General features: G+C 37.1%; 2 protein-coding genes across 5 annotated transcripts in view; both read right to left on the reverse strand.

Annotated features, from left to right (window-relative positions):
• Positions 1–15,236, reverse strand: part of LOC113081399 (vinculin-like) — a 34,597-nt gene extending 19,361 nt beyond the window's left edge. For all 4 annotated transcript variants that reach the window (XM_026253505.1, XM_026253503.1, XM_026253504.1 and 1 more), the window contains exons 1-5: positions 14,927–15,236; positions 9,206–9,276; positions 2,428–2,578; positions 1,430–1,538; positions 179–301 (exon numbers count right to left, since the gene is read on the reverse strand). In XM_026253505.1, coding sequence (XP_026109290.1) covers positions 179–301; positions 1,430–1,538; positions 2,428–2,578; positions 9,206–9,276; positions 14,927–15,094 — 622 coding nt within the window. In that variant the 5' untranslated portion in view covers positions 15,095–15,236. The remainder of the gene's footprint in view (positions 1–178; positions 302–1,429; positions 1,539–2,427; positions 2,579–9,205; positions 9,277–14,926) is intronic.
• A 5,263-nt stretch (positions 15,237–20,499) lies between these two features.
• On the reverse strand, positions 20,500–24,677 carry LOC113081403 (urokinase-type plasminogen activator-like). The gene is made up of 11 exons (XM_026253509.1): positions 24,546–24,677; positions 23,634–23,727; positions 23,506–23,548; positions 23,255–23,390; positions 23,070–23,167; positions 22,944–22,988; positions 22,613–22,790; positions 21,826–21,977; positions 21,603–21,743; positions 21,140–21,288; positions 20,500–21,028 (listed from the first exon to the last, which is right to left on the reverse strand). The coding sequence occupies exons 2-11, from the start codon at positions 23,688–23,690 to the stop codon at positions 20,831–20,833; spliced, it is 1,197 nt and encodes a 398-aa protein (XP_026109294.1). The 5' UTR covers positions 23,691–23,727; positions 24,546–24,677; the 3' UTR covers positions 20,500–20,830.
• Positions 24,678–27,191: the final 2,514 nt, after the last annotated feature.

Raw genomic sequence — 27,191 nt, forward strand, 5'->3', positions numbered from 1 at the left:
GCAATCAACCTGGCTCTTTATTACTGAGCCAACAGCAGAAAGCCAAATGAATGAAGGGAAAAATCTATCCTTCCCCACAAGGCGGTTAAATGGCTTCAATTATCAGTGTTGCCATATCAACAAGCTGGCACACTGAGACCGCACACACACACACACACACACACACACAGCAGTTCACCTGATATAAGCACGGGCAGCAGTTCCTTCACTGTGTTCATGGAGGTGACCAGCATCACACGGTGCTCCTGGTGTGTCAGCTCCTGTTGCCGCTCGTCAATCATCTTTGCCATTTTCGTCATTCCTAACAAATTCATGCGTCAATAAAGTGATGATGTAGAGGTCAAAAATTGATGTTCACTTTGTGATTTGACAAAGATTACATTTAACAGTGTAATTATATTAGATTTTTAAAGATTAACTTTAAGTGAACGTGATGACAACATGGGTAATCTATGTAAAAATTATGCATGAACAACTGAACATCCAATATAAGTTAATACATGTATATCCAACATCAAAATCTAAAAATATAGTGTTCAAACGTTTGGGGTCAGTAAGATTTTTAAATGTCTTTGAAAAACGTCTCATATGCTCACTTAGGCTGCATTTATTTGATTTAATAAAAAAAAACAAAAAACAATCATATTGTGAAATATTATTACAACTTAAAATAATTGTTTCCCATTTTTTATTTATTTTCAAATGTAATTCATTCCTGAGACTAAGCGCGTGACCTTTCAAACGTGATTACATAATGGTGAAGTCATAGACAGGCATTGCAGAGTTAGTGCAAGATCAGCATTTGTGGTTAAATGCTTCGCTGGACTTTTTCCTAAAAAAAAAACGTAATTTCTTTTCAACTGAAGAAAGAGTGACATGAACATCTTGGATGACATGGGGATGAGTAAATTAAAAGGAAATTTTGATTCAAGAGTGAACTAATATTTTAATATTTTAGTGAAAACTGTGATAGTTTTTTTTTTTTTTTAATGTACATTGTTAAAAAAATAATAATATTTTTTTTTAATAGCGTATGCCATACATAAAGTGCAAATAAAAGTGAGGAAAAGAGCCTGATCAAGGCTACTAGAAACTGAAAATGCCTCACTTGAACAAAAATTCTTCCTTCAAAAACAACCTACCAGCTAATAAAAACAGTTGAAGAGGAGACAAGTAACAAATAATCAGTTTTCATGGTCATACCATAATTCAAAGAGATGAATCTCTAAAAAACAAACAAAGTTACAAAAGCATCTGAAAATAATTGTTCAGCCATAATAACAATGAATCCCATTCAGAAAGTCTCTGCCAACTCTCCACTTGCACGAGCCAGATGTCAAGTGTCAACTTTAAATAATAAAAAAAATACAATAAAAAAGAAACCTCTTCAAAAAGAAATAACAGAAGTAAAAACATTTATCAGATGTACCTGGTCCGAGGTTTTTAGTATAAGTGATCAAGTCCTCCATGGTTTCCACAACCTCTGCAACGGTCAGGTATTCCAGGATGCCTTTACAAACACGGATAATTTTACGCACCTTAAAAAGACACAAAAATACGAATGATACAATATAAAAAGACACAAAGGACCATTTGCATTTCATTTGGCAGGAGCAACTTACAGTGGACTGAAGCTACATAATTCATCAGTATTTCCTGGGAATTAACCTTTACGTTGCAAGCACCATGCTCTACTATTTGTGCAACAGGGATCCCAGTGGACTAATGTTTTATTCTGCAGGTCTCTGCCACAAACAGACAGACCCACAAGATATAGTATCAAAACATCATGCTTACTCAGTGCCCTGTGAACAACACAGCACCTTGAGAAAGATGATAGCAGCACTATTAACAGAGCTCAGAGTTAGCTTTCACCACAAACCGATGATCTAATATCTTGCCGGTAGATGTACATGTTAGAATATAATTTTTTAATTATTGTATAATAGTATAGCAGTCATTGGTAGTAAATCTGCATGTGTTCTCACTAGTTTTAAGGAGCATATTTGGTTTTGAATACATATTACAAGCCCATTTCCACTGTGCTGCTGGGTTCATGTCTTGTCTTGTGATGAGAAATATTGTGACCCACAGAAGCAGGAACTTCAAAACTAACGCTCGCTGATAGAAGACACACTGTGTGTGAGGTGGCTCCCTCAGATCATGTGCTCAAAGGGAAGGCTGGGTACGTGGAGCATGGCATATTAAGAAAGCAAATCACAACGCATGATAAGGGACTATGTGTTTAATGTTGATAGGCCAGAATAAAAGCCAGTGCACCTTGCTGAATACTGAGCTTCTTTTGAATGTGTATCAGGCTAAGGCTACACTGTAAGTGACGTGAATATAACAAATCATTAATCTCAATTATTTTTATTGAAATCCTTGACTTCATCATCAAGATATAGCCCCCATTCCCATTCATACCTCTGCCTCGTCAAAGGTCAGAAGCAGGTCTGAAGTGCCTGACAGGATGCCCCGTGAGCCATCGATGAGGTAATCACGGGCCGGGACAGAGTAGGGGTCTGTCCTCAGCATCTGAGCTGCTTCCACCAGCTTAGCACAGGCATTTTCCACCCTGAGAAACAAAGAAAAACATCATGACTCACTAACTACTGATCCTTTTATACTAACTCATACTGTATAAATCTATACAAATATGTAATGGCTTGCACTATTAAAAATGTTCAAATAAATGCAATATTCAGTGCAAAAAGAAAAACTATACAGTTGATTTAAATTGGAGGTGACATTACTAATTGATTTAACTGCAATTAAATCAATGGCCCACTAAATCACAAATCAAGATGACACTCAATTTCCAGAAATGAGAGCAGCAGTGTCAGTGCTTACAACACAGCCTATTTACAGAGAGGTTCACATCTCCTGTCACCAACCACATGTGTGCTGATTGATAAACCCTGTGCCAGCTTGTGTTTATGGTGCCAAATCAGCTAAGACTTTTGCTGTCTTCAACTAAGCCTATCTGCCCAGCCATTTCAAATAGATGCAGATTAATACAGATACCAACACTTTATCTTCCACCAAGACTGATCAAGTCTCATCACTTTGAAAGGTAACAGCACACCTTCTCCTTGATATACAGCACAATTTGAGTTATAATTCATGCCTGCAGGACAAATGGTGCAAATGCAAACTAAAACCTTATTATAATTGACTATGAGCAATAAAAATAATTTTAAATTAATCTTGCATTAATTTAATCTTGTAAATATTTCTTCTAAATTTTACCTCAATTTTTTAATAAATATATATATATTGTGACGAGTCAGCTGCCTCCTCCCTGATTGTCACCGGCACCCCGTCCTAAATCGCCGCCCTTCACCAGGCTCCCGACTGGAGTGGGTGTGTGAGAGGAGGGGCGCTGTACGAGTCAGGGCTGGCGGCGTGTGATGGGGCACACCTGAAGGAAGTGGAGCCTCATTACCGCCGCTGTTTAAAAGCCCAACGCGCCTCTCCTCAGGAGACCGGTCTCTTCCCCGTGCATGCACACTGGTGTCCTCGTGGGTCCAGGAAGGGTGCGTTGAGGGACTCCCGCGCCACCAAGATGTGAGCTGCCGGACCCGCGATCCGGACGGGAACCGCACTCGTATACACGGCCGACGGGCCAGGATGCCGGGCCGTCCATCCCCTACCAGCGCCGCGGCCAACGAGAGAGTCGCGGCCGCTAGGAGAAGCCGCCGCCCCTCGCGCCCCGGACCGAGGAGGGGAGCGCGTGCGGCCGCCGGACTCCGCCCCTTCCATGGACCCTTCCTTGATGAACACTGCCCGACCTACACAAACCCCGCAGCACGATGAGGACACCAGATTCGCTGTTATTTTGGACACTTGCCCCCTTTAGGCCACTTTTTCCCTCTGTCATTTTATGATTTCTGTTAATAAAAGCCTCTCCGAGGCCTGACGCCACGCCCACTGTGTCTGTCTTGTGCTCCTCCCGTGACAATATATATATACACACACACTGAACAAAATTATAAACGCAACACTTTTATTTTTGCCCCCATTTTTCATGAGCTGAACTCAAACATCTAAGACTTTTTCTATGTACGCAGAAGGCCTATTACTCTCAAATATTTTTCACAGATCTGTCTAAATCTGTGTTAGTAAGCACTTCTCCTTTGCTGAGATAATCCATCCACCTCACAGAGGTAGCATATCAAGATGCTGATTAGACAGCATGATTATTGCACAGGTGTGCCTTAGGCTGGCCACAATAAAGGGCCACTCTAAAATGTGCAGTTTTATCACACCGCAAAATGCCACAGATGTCGTAAGTTTTGAGGGAGCGTGCGATTGACTGTAGGAATGTCCAACAGAGCTGTTGCCCATGAATTGAATGTTAATTTCTCTACCATAAACCGTCTCCAAAGAAACCTTAAAGTCTTAGGGAAGCTCATCTGCATGCTCATCTTGACCTGACTGCAGTTCATCTTCGTAAGTAGGCAAATGCTCACTTTTGATTTCATCTGACACTTTGGAGAGGTGTTTTCTTGACGGATGAATCCCGATTTTCATTGTACAGGGCAGATGGCAGACAGTGTGTATGGCGTCATGTGAGTGAGTGGTTTGCTGATGTCAACATTGTGGATCAAGCTGCCTATGGTGGCGGTGGGGTTATGGTATGGGAAGCCGTATGTTATGGACAACAAAAACAGGTGCATTTTATTGATGACATTCTGAATGCACAGAGATCCTGAGGCCCGTTGTTGTGCCATTTATCCACGAACATCACCTCATGTTGCAGCCTGATAATGCACGGACCCATGTTGCAAGGATCTGTAGACATTTTCTGGAAGCTGAAAACATCCCAGTTGTTTCATGGCCAGCATATTCACTGGTAGTGTTGGGCGAAATATAAAAAAAACTGTATTTAAAACAGCTAGTTCATATCCAGTCGGATGCAACTGTCATATCACTTGTCTTGTGACAAATTTGCCCCATCTGCGCACGGAAGTTATCAGTCTAAATGTTCTGCAAAATCAATCAACGGTGAAAATCAATAGTAGATTTCACATTTTCAGTCCAACAATTGAACACTAATATTGGACATAAACGAACACGTTAAATATAAAGTATTGAAAACAGGTAAGTTCATATATTTAGAGTAAAGTTGAATTGAACTGATGCATCAGTCATCATCGCTCCTGTGCGCCCCATGACGAGCCTGACACACCACCACAGAAACAAGAATGAGATGCATTCTAACATAACATTAAACTTTAGTTAGTGAGGGCTCGTCTAAAATATTGCACATATAGGCTGTTTAGATTAGTTGTTAAAGCGCAATGAAATACCTTACATCTGCAGATGATGTACGTCTGTTTGAAGATGGAGACTTCTTTACCCACTACAGGCTCAAATCCTTCTTTGCCTGTGTGAAGTGCGGTGCTGAACTGAAATAGCTGGGCAGTTTAATAGCCAAATTAGGCTGCCTAATTTAAAAATATATATAAATTATTGTAATTTAATACATTAATAGGAGAATGAGCCTAATATCGTCTTGACCTTTGACAGATACGTCTGCTATCGTTGATACACGCTACTATTGTCTTTTTGCACAACCCTACTCACCGGACATGTCACCCATTGAGCATGTTTGGGATGCTCTGGACCGGCGTACAGTATATAACAGCGTGTTCCAGTTCCTGCCAATATCCAGCAACTTCAGCCATCGAAGAGGAGCAGATCAACATTCCACAGGCCACAATCAAAAACCTTATCAACTCTATGCGAAGGATATGTGTTGCACTGCGTGAGGCAAATGGTGGTCACACAAGATATTGACTGGTTTCCTGACCCCCCAATACAGTAAAACTGCATGTTATAGGACAAGATTAAGAGTGGCTTTTTTATTATGGCCAGCCTAAGGCACACTAATCGGCATCTTGATATGCCACACCTGTGAGGTGGATGGATTATCTCAGCAAAGGAGAAGTGCTCACTAACACAGATTTAGACAGATTTGTGATTAATATTTGAGAGAAATAGGACTTTTGTGTCCATAGAAAAAGTCTTAGATGTTTGAGTTCAGCTCATGAAAAAGGGGGTAAAAACTAAATATACGGAATACTTTTCCATAAGTATTGGAAAAGTTGCCTCACAGGTCTATCTAAGTGTTCAGCTGTGTCCTGTTGCATTAATTCAGTTATATCCATTGCTTCTGCATTCTAAGTCTTGAATTTGATGATGACACACAACCATGATGAAGACGAGGACGCTGACTCTGAAAGAATAGCAAGCAATTTGGATGCTAAAAGAAAAGAGGAAGTCAGTTAGAACTATAGGAAAAACAAAGGGCATGGAGAAATCAAGAGTCTGGAAACTACCGGCGACATCAGCAACCAACGACGACCTGATCAGCTGAGAAAAACAACAGTAGTTGATGACAGACAAATCATAAAAGCTGTGAAAAGGAACCCTAAAATACACGTCTGTAAAATCACCAACAACCTCCAGAAAGCGGGGGTGATGCTCTGTCAATCTACAGCCTAAAGGAGAATTTGACACAGAATTACAGAAGCTACACAGCAAGATGCAAACCTCTGATCAGCACCAAAAATACAAAGGAAAGATTCTTCACAAATGTGAGCCTGTAGCGTTTTGGAAATGAGTTGATGGACTGATGAGACAAAGATGAACCTTTATTTAAGTGACTGGAAAGCAAAAGTGTGGAGAAAAAAGGGAACTGCAAAATGATCCTAAGCATACAACCTCATCTGTAAAGCTTGGTGGAGGTGGTATCATGGCATGGGCATGCATGGCTGTCTCTAGAACAGGACCACTTCATTTTAATGATAACTTAATGTATGATGGCAGTAGCAGAATAAATTTGGAAGGGTACAAAATCAATCTTGACTACCAATATTCAAGAAAATGACACCAAACGTTTTAGAAAGGAAAATGACCCAAAACACCCTGCCGGTTCAGTCAAAGACTTTATCGGGGCAAAGAAATGTAAAGTCTTAGATTGGCCAAATCAATCTCCAGATTGAAATCCGATCGAACATTAATTTCACCAGCTGAAGAGGACACTAAAGACAAAAACTCCCCCAAACAAGCAACAGTTGGAATTGGCTGCATTAAAGGCTGAAGAAAAGCATTTCAAAGCATAAGACCAAGAGTCTGCTGATGTCTATGGGTTGCAGACTCACTGCTCTGATTGCATGCAAGGGATCTGCAACTAAATATTAGATTTTAATCTTTTACATCTGCCTTAAATTCAACTGTTACAATCCTTATGATAACATCGAATAGTGGGATGAACTCTAAAAGTGCTGTCCTTTTTTATTTATTAAAACATGTATGTAACGAAAGACCTAATAATAAAATGTGACATTCTGTAGTTTTGTCATATGTCATATACATACTTTAAAAATATTTGCGAATGTCTTGACTCCACAGCAGAGAAAGCAATTATTTCTTTACTGTTATAAAACTTATGGAGGGCACTGTGTGTGTATATTAAATTATTAAATGAATTATTTTATACAATTTAAATATACTGTACATTAGAATATTATATTTCATTACATATAATATAAAAACAAGACATATAATATATAAAATAGTGTTTCTTAATCCAGTTCTCTCCTTTTCTCTCCATAATTTTTTGCCATCGCTTCACTTACAATATATATATATATATATATATATATATATATATATATATATATATATATATATATATATATATATATATATATACACAGACATATTTTATTTTTATGCAAATTTAACAGATAATAATTATACATAAATAGATTTAATATATAATGTAGAAAATAATGTCTTGACCCAGTTACCTCCTCTTCTCTCGTTGCTAGTCATCTCCTCACATTCCTTGTCAAAAAAGCATTTTAAAAAAATGACTTTTGCTGTTTTCTGGACTGTTTTAAGGTTTGAGGAACAAGGGAGGAACAAGTTCTCTGTGACTTTCTGACTTAGCGCCTCTGAGAGAGTGATGAAAAAGATGGAGAAAGAGAAACAAACAGACAGTGTGCATCAATATTAAACAGATTCAATACTAACTGCTCCATCTGCATCTGCTGCCAAGACACCACTTCACAAAGCCGGGGGGACTGGGGAGAGCAGTCATATAGTTTTTGCGTAGACTTATCAATAATGCATCGTAAGCTCTGTGGAAAACAACCCCCAAGCTTCAGCAGTGAGCGGATGACTCAGCCAAACTCAGGCAATCGCACCTGCAAGACCTTATTTAACCTCCATTACTCTGTACATTATTTCAATACATCAAAGACCTCAAACTCTGACATTAGGCTTTGTAGGCATCTAAAATCAGTTTTGACAATCTATCATCACTTTAAACTTCTCTTTACAAGGTAAAGGCACATACTTTGTTAATCCTGCAACCCTCATTGGCAACTGAATCGCCATTGGCTAGTACATAGTTTGGTTTACTCGCCAGACTGAATCTATCTGAAAGTACACTCTTAACATCAGTCAGTCAAGCATAATAATCATGTATTATTTAATAGTAGAACTTTAGTAATAGAAATAAACTTTATCACCATGTTTGAATGCATATTAGTCATTTTAACTGGAATGGTGGTGGTCATTTCAGTGTTTTTGTAAAAAAAAAAAAAAAAAAAAAATTTGGGGGTGCTAACAAAAATACTTATAAGATAATAATGATACAAATTCTACTAATAAGAACTATAAAACACACTAAGGATTACTAAGGATTAATGAGCTGCTGGGTTCATGAAAATTAATCAGGTTTTGTGCTTTCTCTCGAACTGATTTGCTGAAATCAAAACAGATGCGTGTATGTGAGACAAAGCGACGGCGAGTCATGCGCCTTCACACTGGAGTTTACAGTACAGTATGTCAAATACAGGTGCGTTGCACATCCATTCAGATGAACTGAAAAACAGCACATACTGTATCGCGTGACAGAGCTTGAAAATCTGTGCCAAACTTATACTTACATCCAGCTCAAGCAATGGCGAGTTAAATCTGAGAATTTATTACCCATTTGCTAATATTAGACATCATTTAGTCACCCAGGGTGAAGATTTGTTTGCATATGCGAGTGATTCACTCATAATGTAGAGGGTTGTGAGTGTAGCCTGTGCAATGGGCACATATGTGTTCAGTGTGATTAGAACTAATGTGTGTTCACATGACAAGCGCCTGGAGAGAGACAGGAAAGCATAGGTCTTACTTAATGAAGGCCGGAGGCATGTCTCTCTTCATAATCTTGTCTTCTGTGGTTTGAACCGTCTCCTTCCCCACCTGACAACACATGTAAGACAAGCTGGTTTACAAGATGAAGACCATTTAATGAGACCATTAAATGCATTTCTATTTTTATGACACCAGCTGCCACTCAAAAAGGTTATACACACTCATTAGGAAAAGCTTCAGCCCTTAGGCAGACCAGATTGACACAGCTTGTGAATGGAGTCGCTCTGAGTGTCTGGACACAATAAGGGCCTGTGTGTCTTGGATGAGCCCTTAGGCTGATCTACAACTCGCTGTCTGGGATGCTGCCAATACTTCCAACTGTCCAGTCTGAAACAACAACCCATGCTGCTCATCTGCCATTATCACACCCAGTTATTTAGTATTTCCAGAATGAACACATTGGAAGAAGATGCAATCAACACATCTGCGAACTAAACAAAACACCATGTTATTAAACTTTTTAAAACTTTTTTTTGATCCAATGCTTTATTTAATTAAACTCCATAAATCAGTTAAAATGGTCAGTTTCATCGATTCACAACCTGTCACTGAGTCATTGCTTTATTTGCATGATGCATCAGACAAAAAAAGAGATTTTCTTTAGCTATAATCACCCATCAACCATTAATCTGAACATTTTCAGTGTGTCCAAGCAAAGAAAAGTGCCCCAATTCTCTCTTACATCACAGCAAAACCACGGTTTGATTTTAAAAACATAACCCTGAGGTGACAAGATATCCTATCACACACACTTTGCTCCCATGCACATGGTCTATTTGCCCTCTCACTGGACTTCAGGAATGACATTACAGTGTCCTTTTTTAGAGTCCACTAATGCAGAGATAGCAGCGTAACAGAGAGATGTTTGTTATCTCCACATGGCACATGGCCACTTCCCGCCTGCTCTTTTTTACACTGAGGCGGTCACATTCATTTCTCTCCTCCATCTCGGAATCATATTTGAAGAAGATTTTTAAGCTTCCATTAAGCTTTTCATGAGGTAACATTTGGAAATAATATATACACATATATATATATATATACATACATATATATATATATATATATATATATATATATACACATACATACATATAGCACTTTTATTTGATTGCATGGGTGAAAATAACAAGGAATAACAATGAGAAACAGGCCAAACAAACAAACGCAAGTAGTAAATAATAGAGTGCATTGATTCACAGCCGATGACCTGCTAAGGACCAAAGCAGGCAGCTGTGAATGGAGGATGGTGCTTTTGTAGTCCAGAACGCTCTTTTACTGAGTTCTAATCTAAATGGGTGAAGGGGACCCATAAATAAGGCTAACTTGGTAAACTGCTGGGATAAAGTGAGAACAGAGATCTCATATGCACACACAGCAGCCAGTCACAAACATCAACCCTGTGCACACTGAAGGATGCTGCACGGCCTGTTTGGTACAGTTAGATGTATTGCACAGAATGAAAAACCCTTTCATTGCAGTTCTGGATAAACATGATGTACCCTTCCAAAAAATTTTTTTAAATACAGTCAAACTGTCATGTGGTCAGAGAGTTGAACACTTACACTTATTATTTTCTATGTATCTGAGGCTTATTAGTGTCTATTGGCACCTGATACATTGAAACGCTCATCTTAGTGGGGCCTCCACCTTAAGCTTCTCTTCAGATACTGAACCTGCAACCACATTCAACACAGTTATTCTTAGTTCAGTGTCCTGGTCTGGGGCAAGAAGAAATGATGGTAAATAAGAGCCCACTATAAGATATTCCTCTAAAGTTCATATGTGTGTGAAAGCAGAGCGGGTGCGACTGCATTCTCTCTCCATGATGATAGCTGTTTATATAACAAGGCTCCTGCACTGTCACAGCACTCTGTCATCTGTTGACTGTTTACGCTCGAACTCTGAAGTGTCTCGCATTCATTCCCACAACCTCTGCAAAGACTTAAGACTCCTTTAAAGGGAAACTCTTGCACACACCCTGACAGATCCATAAAAGGTTGATAAAAGGCCCCTCAAATTACCACATTTGGCACTTTTCATGGTGTCAAACAAAGCATATGGGTAACAGAAAGACAGACTCAAAAGGGATCAGAGCATTGATTGTGCACTTTTGATGCATATTTAATGCAGAGTATTTCTAGCAACTGTAGCTTCACTAAAAGGCTCTTTGATCTCAGGTGCATTCTTGCTGTGATAATGGGTTTTGTGAGAGCAGCCCGGGTCAGCAGCTGCTCCTGCTTCCGTCTGTCAGATATCATTAAGGACAATTCAGACAATTTCAGCAAACAGGACTGAAGAGGTTACACTTAAAGAACTTGTTATTTATTGTGGATGATTACATCAAGCCCAATTTCCCAAAACATACATTAAACATACATTAAGTGCAAAGTAACTAAGACCTCCATTGAGTCATGTTTTGAGTTGTGAGCATAAGAGATTTATTTCAAACAGCAACACATAAAAAAAGAACATCTCACAAACCCCAAACTTTTGAGTATTGTTTATAAATCAAATGTTATATTCTACATATTGGTTTTCCAGTGGTCGATACAGAGATCGATCAACCATCACAGATAAACTCACACAGGCATTTATTTTGCCACTCAACATATATTCTCTAGGGCTGGATTTAGTTAAATGGAAGACTTGCTTTAAAAACAATATGCCTGTTTAAAGTACTTGAGGGATTATGGGAGCTGGGGGAAGTAAACTGCAAAGTAGTTTCTGCTTGTGTCCTCAGTGTGGGTCTAACTATGACAGATCTGTATCCATGGCTAGAATTTACTTCAGTTTAACACATTTCAAAGGGCATCACCTCCTCTCACACAATCATTTTATCACTAAGGGAGTTTTCCCTGCGAGTGGCAATTCACTAATGTACTAGGAGTTTGGCTTTAAAGGAACACTGCACTTTTTTTTAAAATAGGCTCATTTTCCAACCCCCTAGAGTTAAACAGTTGAGTTTTACCATTTTCGGATCTATTCAGCCGATCTCCGGGTCTGGCGGTAGCACTTTTAGGTTAGCTTAGCATAGATCATTGAATCTGATTAGACCGTTTACATTTCGCTCAAAAATGACCAAATAGTTACTATATTTTTCCTATTAAAAAACATGACTCTTCTGTAGTTACATTGTGTGCTAAAACTGTCGGAAAATTTAAAATTGCGATTTTCTAGGCTGAAATGGCTAGAAACTAAACTCTCATTCCAGCGTAATAATCAAGCAACTTGGCTGCCGTACCATGGGTGCAGCAGGCGCAAAGATATTACAAACTAGCTGGGGACTATTTTCAGGCACTGCCTGTTAAATAACTGCATTTAACTGTTAAATGCGACATCAAAACAACAGCAGTAGTTCACATATCCTGTAGTTCTGCACTACTGCTGGCTCCAGTCCAAAGGGAATCTAAAAGCTTAGCCATGGATGACATAAACAGCACACATTTACAAATGCACATGGACAGTATGCCAATGGCTCTTTTCCAAAGCACTGTGACAGACTTGGCTGAAAAGACAGACAGACAGAGATGGAGACTCCCCTCCATGCCAGACCCCTGCCGTCTTCTCCGTTAAGATCCATAAAAAGCATTCAGAGAAAGGGGATAAAACAACTCAAATAGTCCATATCCAGGTACAACTAGTTGGCTGTTCCTCACTGGCTTCATTCCACCCAGCAATGATCATTAATCAGTTCGAGTTACCTAAGACCAAATATGGTTCTGGATTGTATCTTTTATATCTTGGCCATATATTCTGCAGAAGCTTGAACTAGTGAGAGAGTCACCATTAAAACAAACAATTACACATTCAATTCTTTATTTGTCACAATTATATTGCCATTATATACATATTAGTTGACTACTATGTATATATAATCTAATCTCTTACCACAATCCCAAAGCGACTACGAGAATGTTGACAATCTAAACATAGAACAGTCTCCAAGATACAGACCGGTCTTTAGAGTGAGGAGATGTATAAAGCCTCTTCACTCAGCCTTGATTTCCAGGCTTGGCTGATGTGCTGGACACTTCAGCAGTAACAGGTGCCACATATGAGGGGGGTGGGGTGCGTCTCCTCTCCAGTGAAGACGCTGACACCTTAGACTTCCTCAAGCCAGCAGGGAGTCACTTTCCCTGCACATGAAACACCCGTCTGGCCATGCACTGTGAGACCGTGTTACTTCCCAGACTAGAAGCCTTTTTTATTCCCGGCACAAAACGCTCACTCCATATTTGTGACATACTCACGTACATTAGGAGGATTCTTTTCACATTACTTTATTTAATGACAGCTGGCAGTTAATTATCTTATTACAGATAAACAAGAAGAAATAGCCTAATACTGGAAGCCCTTCTGACCTCTCAGAATAGAATATAATTATTCTAGAATATTCTATTCTAAAATAGAATATTTAACTACAGGTATATACTTATTAAAACAAAAATGTGTTTCAGATGGCTGAAGGCATTACAATACTTATACTGTAGTACGCATGACAGAAATGACCAGAATAAATGTTAGCTTGTTCAAATCAGAAATGTTTAAATCAAACTCATAAATAATAAACATGATTCTATAACTTTTCGGTATATATGCCAGCAATCAAATTAATTCTTTCAAATAAGTAATGCTTCAATAACAGACTGTTGTTGTTGTAACTTTCTTCAAATAGAGACACCCTTACTGAGATCAGAGAGGAAGGAGAACATACCAGCAAGGTTCTGTCTAGTTGCTGTGGATACACTGGGAAAATAATGGTACAACACTCTTGGAGGTTTCTGGGATTGATGATTCTGTTTTTGATGTTTCCTGGAACTAACAGCTTACTTTTCTAAACACATGAACTCCTTGTACAGAGAAGAATACAGCCCACCTATAAAGACTCCACTATACCAAAATCACTTCACCTTTACGATGCAAACATCATTGCTTCCTGCCAGTTCACTTACTGTACTTAAAAAACTGTAACTACTCCTATACAGGATAATGCATTTAGGAAACATCTAAAATATTGACAGAATTGGAAGGTTTACAGCATGTCTTTAATTACAACATCCCTCTGCTCTTGCTGGCTAATAATTTAGCTACACTCATTTTCAACTATTGCATACAACCTTTGTAACAGAAAAACAACCCTTTTCAGATGTAGGAACTTTAGTTTACCATGTGTAAACTATGTTTTATGAGAAAAAAAATGCTCTGCTTCAGACCATCTCCTCACTGACCCATCAGGACCAAGTGTTTAATATCAACTATTATTTCCTATAGCCACAAACTAAGAAAGTCATATGCGATTATGAAGCCAAACTCAGCATGATCAGTTTACTCTGTTGGTATTTACAATTCCTAATGAAACATATTAACCTGATCAGACCATGACCCCTCACCCCATGATTAACAATAATTTCCACCAAAGTAGCCTACACAGTGTCATTGTTACTAAAATAAAGCAATACTTGTTGTCAGTCACTGTCATTAAAAATAAACTAAATAACAAGTAAATAATAATAAGTAAAACCATATTATGAGGCAGCAACAATAACTTTGGTACCTATTGTGTATGGTAATTTTTTATAAAGGGAGACGTTTTAACGAAATGAAAAGCGCCTTAATAAAGAAAATAAAACAGTTAAACTAAAAGAGTCAAAAAAAAAAAAAAAAAAAACTGCTGTATGGATGTCAGGACCCTCACCCGCACGAGGTTGCTGACAGCCGCTTGCACTGCCGCCACTGGGCTGGTGAGATCTGGGATCGCCTTCCCATCAACTTCGCCCTCCTCGTGCATGATAACCAAGTGGGATATCTGCTGAGCCACCGGCTCCAGGATACTCTCTATCGTCTTGGTGTGGAAAACTGGCATTCTGAAATCTAAATATCCTCAACACAAGTGAGAAAAAGGCACGAGTTCGCACTGTGGAGCGTTTTCCCCTGTAATGTCTATTCCAGGGTATATTCCACTCATGCAGAGAAATCCCGAAACACCTCCCCAACGGCCGACGCCTTCTTGTGGATAACCAAAGTACGAGAGAACGCGCGGCTTAAAAAGAGCCAGGGCTCGTCAACCAATCAGCGCAAAGGTTTCACGCCAGGCGGAGCATCTGATTGGTGCGCGCTGACACTGTTCTCTGTTTCCACTCTCTTCCCCCCCACCCTACCTGTGATAAGAGCTTCCCTGACTACGTCATGCAGGCTGTAGCCAAAAAGGGAATGCTTCGGATTGGATGAGGATTCAGTGGATTACATTTGATTTAATGATAGGTAATGATGTTAGTAAAATGGCAGCAAAGTAACTGACAGGCATATCTGGATTCAGGCTGAGGCGTTTAATTCGGATCATCTGCTGATGTCTTCTTCATGTGATCATTTCTGCGTGAATGAACGAAATGTGTAGGTGGATAATTGATTAATCTTAGTTTTAGAAGATAATCCTGATGAGCAGCACACAATGTCCAGAAGTTCACGTGTCCGGTAAATGACTTTTTACAGTAATATAGTCTTAAATATATAGGCTACTTTTAAATCTAGGTTTTTATTGAACACAACCGTTCAAAAGTTTCTCTTAAACTTACCAAAACTGTGAATTTTTTATGTGAAATATTTTTAGTGAAAAGTGACAAAAAAAAAGTGAAAGTGACGTGACATTCAGCCAAGTATGGTGACCCATACTCAGAATTTGTGCTCTGCATTTAACCCATCCAAAGTGCACACACACAGAGCAGTGAACACACAAACACACACTGTGAACACACACCCAGAGCAGTGGGCAGCCATTTATGCTGCGGCGCCCGGGGAGCAGTTGGGGGTTCGATGCCTTGCTCAAGGGCACCTAAGTCGTGGTATTGAGGGTGGAGAGAGAACTGTCCATGCACTCCCCCCACCTACAATTCCTGCAGGCCCGGGACTCGAACCCTCAACCTTTCGATTGGGAGTCTGACTCTCTAACCATTAGGCGTTCTTTTAAACTTTTATAGTTTAAAAGAATGGTGTTCCATTGTCATTTATTTTAAAATGCAAGTGTGATACTTTGTTTTTTCAGTATTCCTTGATGAATTGCAAGTTCAGAAGAACACCATTTATTTGATATAGAAATCTTTTGAAACATTGTGAATCTTTACTGTCACTTAAAAATAAAAACGAAAAATTAATGGCAATGCTAAATAGAAGTACTAGTTCTTTCACACACACACACATGTACCCATACATTTAGATGTGACCACAGAAGTGAACACTTGCAAACTGAGTAACAATGTACCAATTGAAGTGCAGTTATAAAGAATCTATGGTGAGACACTGTAGAAATTCTTCATTTGAGGCTAAGCATTGGAAATGTAATATCTGACCTTGTTTGATTTAGCTTAATACTTTAGATGATGTGTTTAGAGTCAAGAATAAACATTTGTTTAATTAAGGAGAGACTGACTCCCCATAATGAAACACTCAGTTTGCTACCAAAGGGACAGGACTTGATTTAGACATCTGGTTATGTGTTTAGGATATTTACAGGAAAATAATGTTCAAGTATAATAATTATACATAATTTACAGGTTAGTTCTTTAGACAAGTAAGGCTCCATGTGACTTTGTTTCAGACACCATTCAGTTCTAAGGAAACACAAGGCAACTGTAAGGCTACCAAAAAAGGAGGGATTTCAGATGGAGGAGCACAGAGATGTGCCTTGCAACACTAATAAGGTAAACAGTTTATTATATAAGTAGCAGCTGTCATTGAACCTTGTAAGTGCAGAGTCACTTGGGGATGCTGCTTTCATATCTAGGATGTTGTCTGTAGTTTCTCTTGTCACAGGAGAACTCCTGCTTTGGCCTTGCTTTTAAACTCAAAAAGTTGTCAGTCAGTTCACACTTTAAACAACCTTATAAATAAATGTACAATCCTTCCCTTTAAAATCCTCAGTTTCTGTCTAGCCACCATTTCAACCACAAGTTTATTTTGATAAACTAACTTATTTGTTTAGAAAATATAAATGGAAAACAGCTTACTGATTAATATGTTTACCTGTGTGTGACCAATTTGAATTATTAATTGTCATCATCAGAAATGATCCTCAACACAATTGGTGTTGAAACAGTTTGTATTGAAATAGAAAAGTGATGGTCTCATTATAGCCAAGGTGATTAATGCTGTGTTCAGCAATTTCATGTCATCCAGCCCTACAGCTGACTAATCCATGTTTGCTGCATTTGCACCATTGACTGTGATTGCATGGGTTTTTTCTCTCAAACAAACACACACTCATTTACTCACACACTTTTACACATGCAAATAAACATATACTAGAAAAAAACACAATTTTTTTCCTATTTGGATGTTTCTGAAACTGAAATATAAAAATCATCATCAAAGTTTACACAACTTGTGGAGTTCAGGCAGCTTAAGTGCTGCCACCGAATCAAAATTCATTTAATTTCATTTCATCGTTTTCCTCAAATTATTGTGCCTATAATATAATTTGAAATGAAAGCTGTTGAATTTAATTAGAAAAGAATGAACAATTCTTGAAAAAACTGTTCTTTATTACAAAAAACTGATCTTCATTAGGTTGTAGGACTCAGATCTGTTTCAGCTAGATAGCTATAACTGACCATGTGGTTTTTAATGAGAATATAAAAATATCAATCAGATATCAAAATGACAACATTAATCTACTTGAAGAGAGTTCAGTATATATAATGAGATGATAATAAGATAAAGTCCAGCTTTCCATTATTCTTCTAATGATATAGCGGCGCCCTCCAATGTGCAATAAGAGTCATTACAGCACTCAAAAACATATCTGTCTTACAACACATGCTAAATAAACTTTCCTTCTGTGGAAACCAGGATTTTTTTTATATTGGTAAGCATATCAAAATAATGTTAGGCAAATGTTTAACAGATAAACAAAGGGGTAAAAAATCTGCACAACTACACACAAATGTACTTGACAGTAAAGTATGTTAAGGAAACAGCTGAAAGCATAAAGTGACATGAAAAAAACATAATTTTGATTAATATATAGTATGGATGTATGTATAGTTGATGTTTAATCATAGCTAAATTTGACTGTCTGCTGTAGCGAAGGACATGGAGGAGGTGTTGCTATAAGTTATAGCAAACCGAGTGTTTAACATTGCATGTGTTATACATATTTCATTGCTCGTCATTTCTCGGTTAACCAAACTCTTTCCTTTTTAGGTCAAGATCTTTTTCTTTTATAAGCATATTGATTTCTTGGTAAGAGGAAGGATGTTATGCTTAAGTCTATATATATTTGGTGATTCACAGCTTCCACTTTTTCTCACGTTCCCATGCCTTACTTAGATTTTGAGGTCAGCACTTGTAATTAAGAAATTTTTTTCGGCTTAGTTTCTCACAGACACTTCCCCAAAACTCTGATATCATCTTGTTGTACACAACAGGTTGTGGTATTTCTCAGGAAAGGTATCAGTATTTCGCCACTAATTCACACCAACGGCCATGATATGTCTTCAATATACCAATCAATATAACACATACATGTTAGGCATGTCCTGATCGGGTTTTTTGTGCCCCCAATCCGAGTCATTGAATACTGAGTATCTGCCAATACAGAGTTCTAATCCTCTACTTGTATTTTAAGTACATTAAAGATATAAAGTTATTGAAATCAATCCATTTTATACAGGGGTGTACAGAGAGTTTCTCAGTGTGCAGGGGCTCAAATGTAAAAAATAATATATATGTAATATCTAAATAAAAACAATTAAAATTTAAGGTCACTGCTTAGTCCTATTAGAAGTTATCCTAACAAGAGATGGGCAGCATCTTTTAAGCATATTTCATCACAGCAGAGCAGTGTGAGAAGAAACTAGAAATGTCCTGCAGCTGCACACTATCTACTAATTTCTCACAGCTGTAACCCTCCAAAACTTTAGTTAAAACCATATTTCGTGTTACAGTGGTTCCTGTTCACTAACTTTCTTTTTGTTTCGTTTTTAAAACATGTTAGTAGAACAGATGTATAACCACAACTAATATTCCTTCAAATTTAGAGTGAAGATTAAAAATATTTAGGGAAGAAATCAAGTATTTATAGATTGTTCTCTAATTTTGATCTCTCCTGTGTGGGTGTGTGTGTGTGTGTGTGTGTGTGTGTGTGGGTGCTCTTTTTTTGTGACACATCAGGACACATTTGTATAATGACATGGGTATGACACAGTTATTACAAGGAGAGGGTGACTTATGAGGACATAACCCATGTCCCCATTTTTCAAAATGGTTATAAATCATACAGAATGATTTTTTTTTTTTGAGAAAGTAAAAATGCACAAAGTTTCCTGTGAGGGTTAGGGGTAGGGTTGGTGAAGGGCGATAGAATATACAGTCTCTACAGTATAAAAACCATTACGCCTATGGGATGTCCCCACTTTTCACAAAAACAAACATGTGTGTGTGTGTGTGTGTGTGTGTGTGTGTGTTTAAATATGCATAGAAGAGATCAGCTAATTGTCACTCACCAATATTTCTCAGGATCTGTATAAACTCATATATTAAAGTTTTGGCTTTACATTTAATTACAGTTAGTTTACAAGAAAGTTTAGTTTCTTAAAAAAGAAATGTACTTTTCTTCCAAAATTGAATGACAATCTTTATTCTGTAGAACACAAAAGAAAATATTTCAAAGAATGTTCTCATTATAATGAAAAAGCATTGGTCCCCACTGACTTCCCTTTTATGGAGAAAAAAATAAATAAATATCAAAATACATATCTTCTTTCGTACTTTTATCTCTTTAAGATGCACGAACTGCTAGACTATGCCTATATTTTAATAATTTTTGAAAAAATATTCCACATCATTGAGACCAATAAATGAAGGAGCAGATGAACAATAAATTAATTGGTTAATAAATGCTTAAAATTTATGGAAATGGATATGAGTGAGAATTCATCAGTTGGTAGAAATTTAAATAAATATTTATGTCAATGCAAAATAAATGAATGGAATGAAAAGTGATGGGATTTAAAGCAAGTTTAATGTCAAATAAAATTGTTTATTAATACAATGGCTTTTCTTAAAAATAAGGAGAATTTTGTATTAAAGCAAATGACTGTTTTACAATCAGAGATATATACTTATATAAATGTGTTAAAAATAAGATAGGTATAAATAAATAAATACATTCTTCATACATTAAATTAAATTATTAAATTATACATTATTACACAAGTAACAGTAAAAAAGAATGAATATATCCTAAGAGATAATGCCCAGTCAAATGATTAAAAAAATCTTTCTGGAACAACTTTCTGAAACACTTCTCCTTTATATATAGCTATATATATAGTTATTGCCACAAACTGGACCAGTAGCCATGTCATTAACATCAGTCATTTTAGATTAACATCATTCTATGTATCCTTCATAAACCTGGTATCACTATTCAATAAAAGCAGGGACATTTAGTTTTAACACTTTCAAAGATGATTCCTGTTGATTACAGTAGCTGACATACATAATTTAAATGGTACACATATTCTGCACAAAATATAAAATTACCCTGAGTGGCTAAGCATCTGAGCAATGCTCAAATTTCTGTTATAAAGTGACCCTGTCATAATTAATCCTTTTGTGGATACCTGGAGCCTGCTGTATATTTGGGTAAACCAGTATGCTGTGCGATCCAGTTGTTGTAGTTGGTGACTTTTGTGTAAACCCCTGGGTTAAACTTTTCTGAACAACCTTTTCCCCAGCTAATGATACCGTATAGGAACATGGTTTGATTTAATTCGCACAAAAGAGGCCCTCCTGAGTCACCCTGAAAAAAGAAGAAGAAGAAAAAAACACATTCAGAGTTTAATGAAGATATTTGAACTTGTCCAGGTCAAATGTCATATTTATCAATCATCAGTGAAAACTTCTGGTTTACCTGGCAAGCATCTTCCTCCCAGTCTCTGCCAATTGCGCACAACATATTTTTATTGACCTCGTCCTTGCTGTAATACTTGTTCTGGCAATCATCCTGGGAAATAAGTCTCACCTGAGCCTGTTTCAGATATCGAGAGTACTCAAAGCCTCCTTAAAAAGCAGATAAAAAAAAATTATGACATTTATGTTCATCTCATGTATTATGTAGTCCTGGCATTTAACATAGACATCCAGAGTGCCAAAAATGACATTACTAAAATGTCCAGCTACATTCTCAGCTAAATTGTTAGAGATCCAGTACAGTATGTTGTGTCATAATAGGATGTCCCAGGTTGTGTTATGTTTCATATTATAGATCAACTTTATGGACACACCATGCTGCCCTCACATCTTGTTGTCATAGGAAAGTGATCATGGTACTCGGATAAACTATCTAGCTTAGCATACAGTGTGTGTCATCTTACCCTTTTGATGTCTTCCATAGCCAGCAATCTCACAGAAGAATCCTGTAGGAAGCATCTGCTGGAAAGGAGGAAGACATGCAGTTCTCACAGAGTCTGTCCTCACTGCACATTGTCCGTTTTTGTCCGCTATCTTCAAAAGAGCTAAAGGAAAGGATTTGCACTACTTATTATTTATACACTCTTTTTTTAATTGCTGGAGCAATAAAATATAAAGCCAACATACCAATGTCGTTATTGTAGTTTTCAGTTGTGTAATCATAGTCCTCATGAACCACAAGTTTGCTGACGTCGAACTGCTGCTCTTTGACAGAGTCGGTTTCATTGATGGCAGTCTTTCCCAGAAAGACTGAGTATTTCCTCACCTGTGTTCTCTTACTGTTCAAAGCAAAGAAATAGTTTAATTATGTTATACCACAATGCAATGACACTGCATTAAGTTACATGGCCTCTGAAATACTGAAATCTGAACGCAGCATTCAGCGCTATTATATTTCGGAATATTCACTTTTGCCCATTACATCACTGTACATAGATAATAACTTATTGTTTAGCAATTGTCTACCTATGAATTGTGGCCTTATTTCCACACGCTAAAATGTTCTGTAGTCTTCATGCAAGTTGCCACCTAGGTTGTTCAAAAGTTGCTTATTAATTTGTTCTCTTTTTCTTTCCTCAGGATTTTACTGCCACTTTGATGTCTCTTGTATCACACCCCCAACTTGTGCCATCTTGCAACTCAGTAAAAGATATTAGTGAACATGATTGTTGAAGTGTTCATCTTGCTGGTATAGGCTGACTGTTTTGTTTGCTGTAGTGGACTTTTTTTTCTTAGTGGAAGCTTACAGATAATATTTGATGACTAATAAGCAGGATAATGTGCTGTCAGCATGTCATCATCACAAAATAAACGTGACCCGGTGATACAAAATCCAGATCCCAGGAGTGGACTGTGCATTTGCCAATTGTTATAGAAGGTCCAATTTCTTTCTGTTAACAACAGGATGACATACCCGGAGGAAAAGCAGTGGGCTGCGGTGAGAACCCAGCATGGAGCAATAAGGGTTCCTCCACAAACGAATCCATCTCCTTTAAAGATAGCTGCAATCCAAGGCTGGGACTCAACCGTTGACCTTGATCCTCCTATTATCTTTCTAGTGGGGTTCAAGTGTCGCTCCCCGCATGATGATTCTGAATAATGAACAAACATGAAGTTTGTGAGGAGAGAGAATTATCTAGGCTTTGGAAAAGGATCCTAGCGGGGATTTCCCTTATGTTTTCACTAAATTAATGAGGATTTTTGTTTAAAATGGGCAACAAAATGTAAATCAATAAAAATTTTACCTGTGTCCTGCTTTGATGGGTCAGGTTTTGGGGAACTCGTGGCGGCTGCAAGAGCAAATGTAGGCCATAATAGTCAGTTTGCTATCAATATTTCCCATGGCTTAAAAGAGATGGACTTCTACTTACTTGGTTTAACTTCCCTGTTGGTAGTGTAACAGTATTCACGTACATAACGATTTCTTCTCCTTACAATGCACCATGGCTGAATCATATTATTTGGATTCCTAAAACAGCAAAATTCAGAGGTCTCAGCTCTGTTTATATATATATAAATATATATATACATTTATAAATATATACATAAATAATACCTGCAGTAGTTATGATCGCAGTTACTGAACGAATGGTTTCTGTATTGAACGGAATTCCACTGTAGACATATCCGCCCACTGACTGTCACTGACACTTTGGTTTTGCTCTCCTTGCCTCCATCTAGAATGCACTTACCTGAGAAAAGAGAAAAGATTGATTAAACCTATATATTCAAATGCTAAAAATACAACCTTAACCAAATAGCACATTATTGGAAAACTTTAATGTGACAGAATCCAAAGAAATTTACCCTTTACTTGAGTAGAAGTGTTTTCTCTCCAAAGGCTTTTAAACTAAAAACAGAAATATTAAATATTAAAGGGTAAAAAGGTTAATTCTAATTAAAAAAACTCACTTCTGTTTTGTTTTTCCACTTACTGCATCAGTAAAGCTGAGGGTGCATGTCAACAGTAATATCACGAGTATACACTTCATCTCGACTGCAAACCAAGGATTTCCTTTTTTGGAGATCCTAAAATAATTTAGAAGAAGTGAGTCATATATTCATGAGAAGCATTTAACAGAGAAGGCACATGCTCTCTGACCACAAGTCCGAGTTAACAGGAAATTTTTTTAAAGTTGACAAACCAATAAACAAGTATTGCCAAGAAAAACACATGTATTTGCAAGCACTACTTCTGCAAGCAAGCATGCATACTGTATAATAGTACTTATAAGCCCACCACTGATCATTTTTTTTTCCATTAATCCAATACATTAATTTTCATAGTTCATTGAACACTAATGTAACTACTCCTACAGTACCTAAGAATAAATTCCTGTTAAATTTCAGACATGTTACTATATTAATACACAGCAGCCTTGAAGGCTCTATTTAAAATTGATAATCTAATTTTGAAATTTTATGAATTCTAATTGTATCCATATGTTTGGTTATAAAAATGCTTTACTATATTGTGCAAACAAATAAAAGTTATTTGTTGGCAATCTGTGGTTCCATGAAGAACCTTTAACATCCATGGAAGCTTTCCATTGTGCCAAAGGTCCTTTGCAATCAGTTCTTTACATTATTAAATTCTTCATCACACTACTGTAAGCCTAAAATGGTTCTTTTAAGAACTATTAAGAACCCAAAATGGATCTTCTATGGCATTACTTTATTTGTAAAAGTGTAAGATATACATATTTAAATGTAATTCTAATTCATTTATATTCCCACATGCAATATATATACATAAAGTCTGTGAAAAATAGCTAGATAGGCATAATATGCAAATGTAAAAGAATGAAAGCAAAGCAGATCCAGAGTATAGTGTGTTTGTTGCTTACCTTTCTGGTAATATGCAGTTGATTTCTAGTTTGCTTGCTGATGTTGTGGTGTTGAGCTGCACTGGGCTTACTGAGCACTTGCTGTGTGTGATGTGCCTGTTAGTGTTCCTGGCTTTATAGTGATGAATCTGTGATTGGCTGAGGCGGGCTTGGCCTCAGGCAAGCTGGCACATGCGCTGTGCACTAAAACAAGATAAATGGCAATGCTTTTAGCGGAAGCTCATACTGTGACTCATGCTAAATTACTCAAGATCTTTCCCCTTTTTAAAAATAAAATGAACTTTTCCCCAAGCATCGACAATAATTGTGGTTTTTATATTGCAGTGCCTATTTCACAACATGTTTTGAGAATACTAGTTTTCTCAAGAACTTGTAAAGAAAAATCTATAAAGTTGTAGTGGTATAGATGATATTAAAGAACATGTATCATCAGATTAATTAGATATCAAAACAGATGTGTGTTGTTCCTCACATAGGCCTACATCTATTCTCATCATATATCTGATTGCACTTGCCAGTCAATTTTTACTCAGACAATGAATTTTTAAAATCCCAGAGTAATGTGGCATGATGAAATTGCATTTCTTTGTTGTTTCCTAACATCTGGAGCCATTCTCATATGTTTTTACTCTGTGTCCTGTGCGTGGCACAGTTTGCATGCCTGATTTATCATAAAGTTGAAATCCTGGGCTTTTATGTGCTATTACATTCTTGCAATTTCTTTTTTATGTATTTCTTTTTTCTAATCACTCCAAAACATTTTGTTTTCTCAGTCTTATTCGCATGCCCATCTGTTTTAGCTGGATTTCATCCTGTGATGAATGAGGGGGTTTCATGAATCAGAGAGCCAGAGGAGATGATATCACCCCTCATACCATATTAAGAAATGTACAGAAACACATTTCCTGTTCAACACTACTGAACTTCCAGTGTTGCTATTGTTTGGTTTATGTGATGATAAGATATATGATGCATCAGCTAAATGCATCACCTTTTATGATGATGTCCACCAGGTGTAAGTGACTTCTTTAGAATGCAGCATGACCTTGCCTTTTCAGTTCATCTTACATTTCTTAAAAAGAAAGACAAATTAAGTTTAAATAGACTCTAAGCAGTTGGGCTGAATTCATTACAGAACTATAATACTTAAGGTCAGGGTTTGAGCTCTGTCTTGCAAACACTGTAATTAAATTCATATTCATAGCTAGATGGGCATTTATTTAAGATTACTTTTTTTTTCTTTCTTTTTTAAATTCCTGTAAAGATGACATCCATGAAGAAAATATGCAGATATGTTTGACATCACTTCAACAGAGATTATCACTGTCCGCAGCCCATTTACTGATACAGCCTTTATTGCTCAACTTCTTTTACAAAGACTAGATAAAGACATCCATTAGAATAGTTAATTTAAAATTACAAATTTAATTTAAGGTTTCTTCACTGATCAAAATTAGGTTTATTAAAATAAAATAAAAATCAAGTTTAGATAGGTCAACTGTCCAATGCTGCTGATGAGATGGATTTGGACTTGCATTTAAAAGTCTTGAGCACCATCTCCTGGACATTGGAGTTAATATTTACTCATGCTTGGCCTTTTCACATCACAGTGGGTCAGCTAAACCAAATGTTGACTTTACATATTAATTTGAGATCTGTTTCCATATCCATCTGCTATAAATACAAAACAACATCTGAATATATATCTTTAATATGATCCACAAGAAAGGCAAGCAGTTGAACATATTTTTTTAAAGGTAATCTGGCAATCTGGGGTAAAATTCGCAACAGAAACACATCCATGAACAATGAACCAAGGATGTCATCATTATCTTTATTTTAACCAGGAAATTACTCACTGAGATCAAAATCTCTTAGTGTCATGCCAAGATAGGCAGCTATAAGTTTGCATATACAAATAATCAACATTTTACAAAAAACAAACAAACATATAACCAGTTAAAATAAATTACACACCATTAAGTTGCTCTCTAGATTACATAATTAAGATTAATTATAAGACAACAAGTTTTGCAACTTTATATACTTTTGGAGAAGATTCCAATCTGAAGTAGCGGCATATTTAAAAGAGGTTTTATCAAGCTCAGTTCTGACAAGGGGCACACAAAAAATATTTTGTTTAAAAACGTAATGAATCATTTTCAAACAAAGTCCTTTGAGACAACAGAGATAAGATGGCAAATGACCCAAAATTGCCTTAGATTTCAACAGATGCCAATGGATTTTTTCCCGAAAACTCAAAGAAGGCCATACAACTCTTTTATATAATTCACAATGATGAGTTGAAAATGTACAATCAGTTATAAATCTCAGAGCACCATGGTAAAACATCCAAGGAGGAGAGAAGGTAAGAGTAAGAGGCGCATGCTGATAAACTCCATCCCCGTAATCTAGACCTGAAATGTATCAAACACTAATATAAGAAAGAAATTCCTAGACAGCTTCTTGTGAATAAAACAAATTAATAAAAGAACAGAATTATTCATAGTCAAAAGTGTGAAGTGAGGCAAGACTGCAGTTTGAATCAAGCACAATCACGTCTGTCACTCAACATCTAACAAAAATCAGACTTAGAGCAGTACTGATGAGCAGAACCAAATCAGAATAAACGAAATCATAAAAGCT

Source organism: Carassius auratus, unplaced genomic scaffold (assembly GCF_003368295.1).
Source record: "Carassius auratus strain Wakin unplaced genomic scaffold, ASM336829v1 scaf_tig00034142, whole genome shotgun sequence".
NCBI lineage: Eukaryota > Metazoa > Chordata > Actinopteri > Cypriniformes > Cyprinidae > Carassius > Carassius auratus.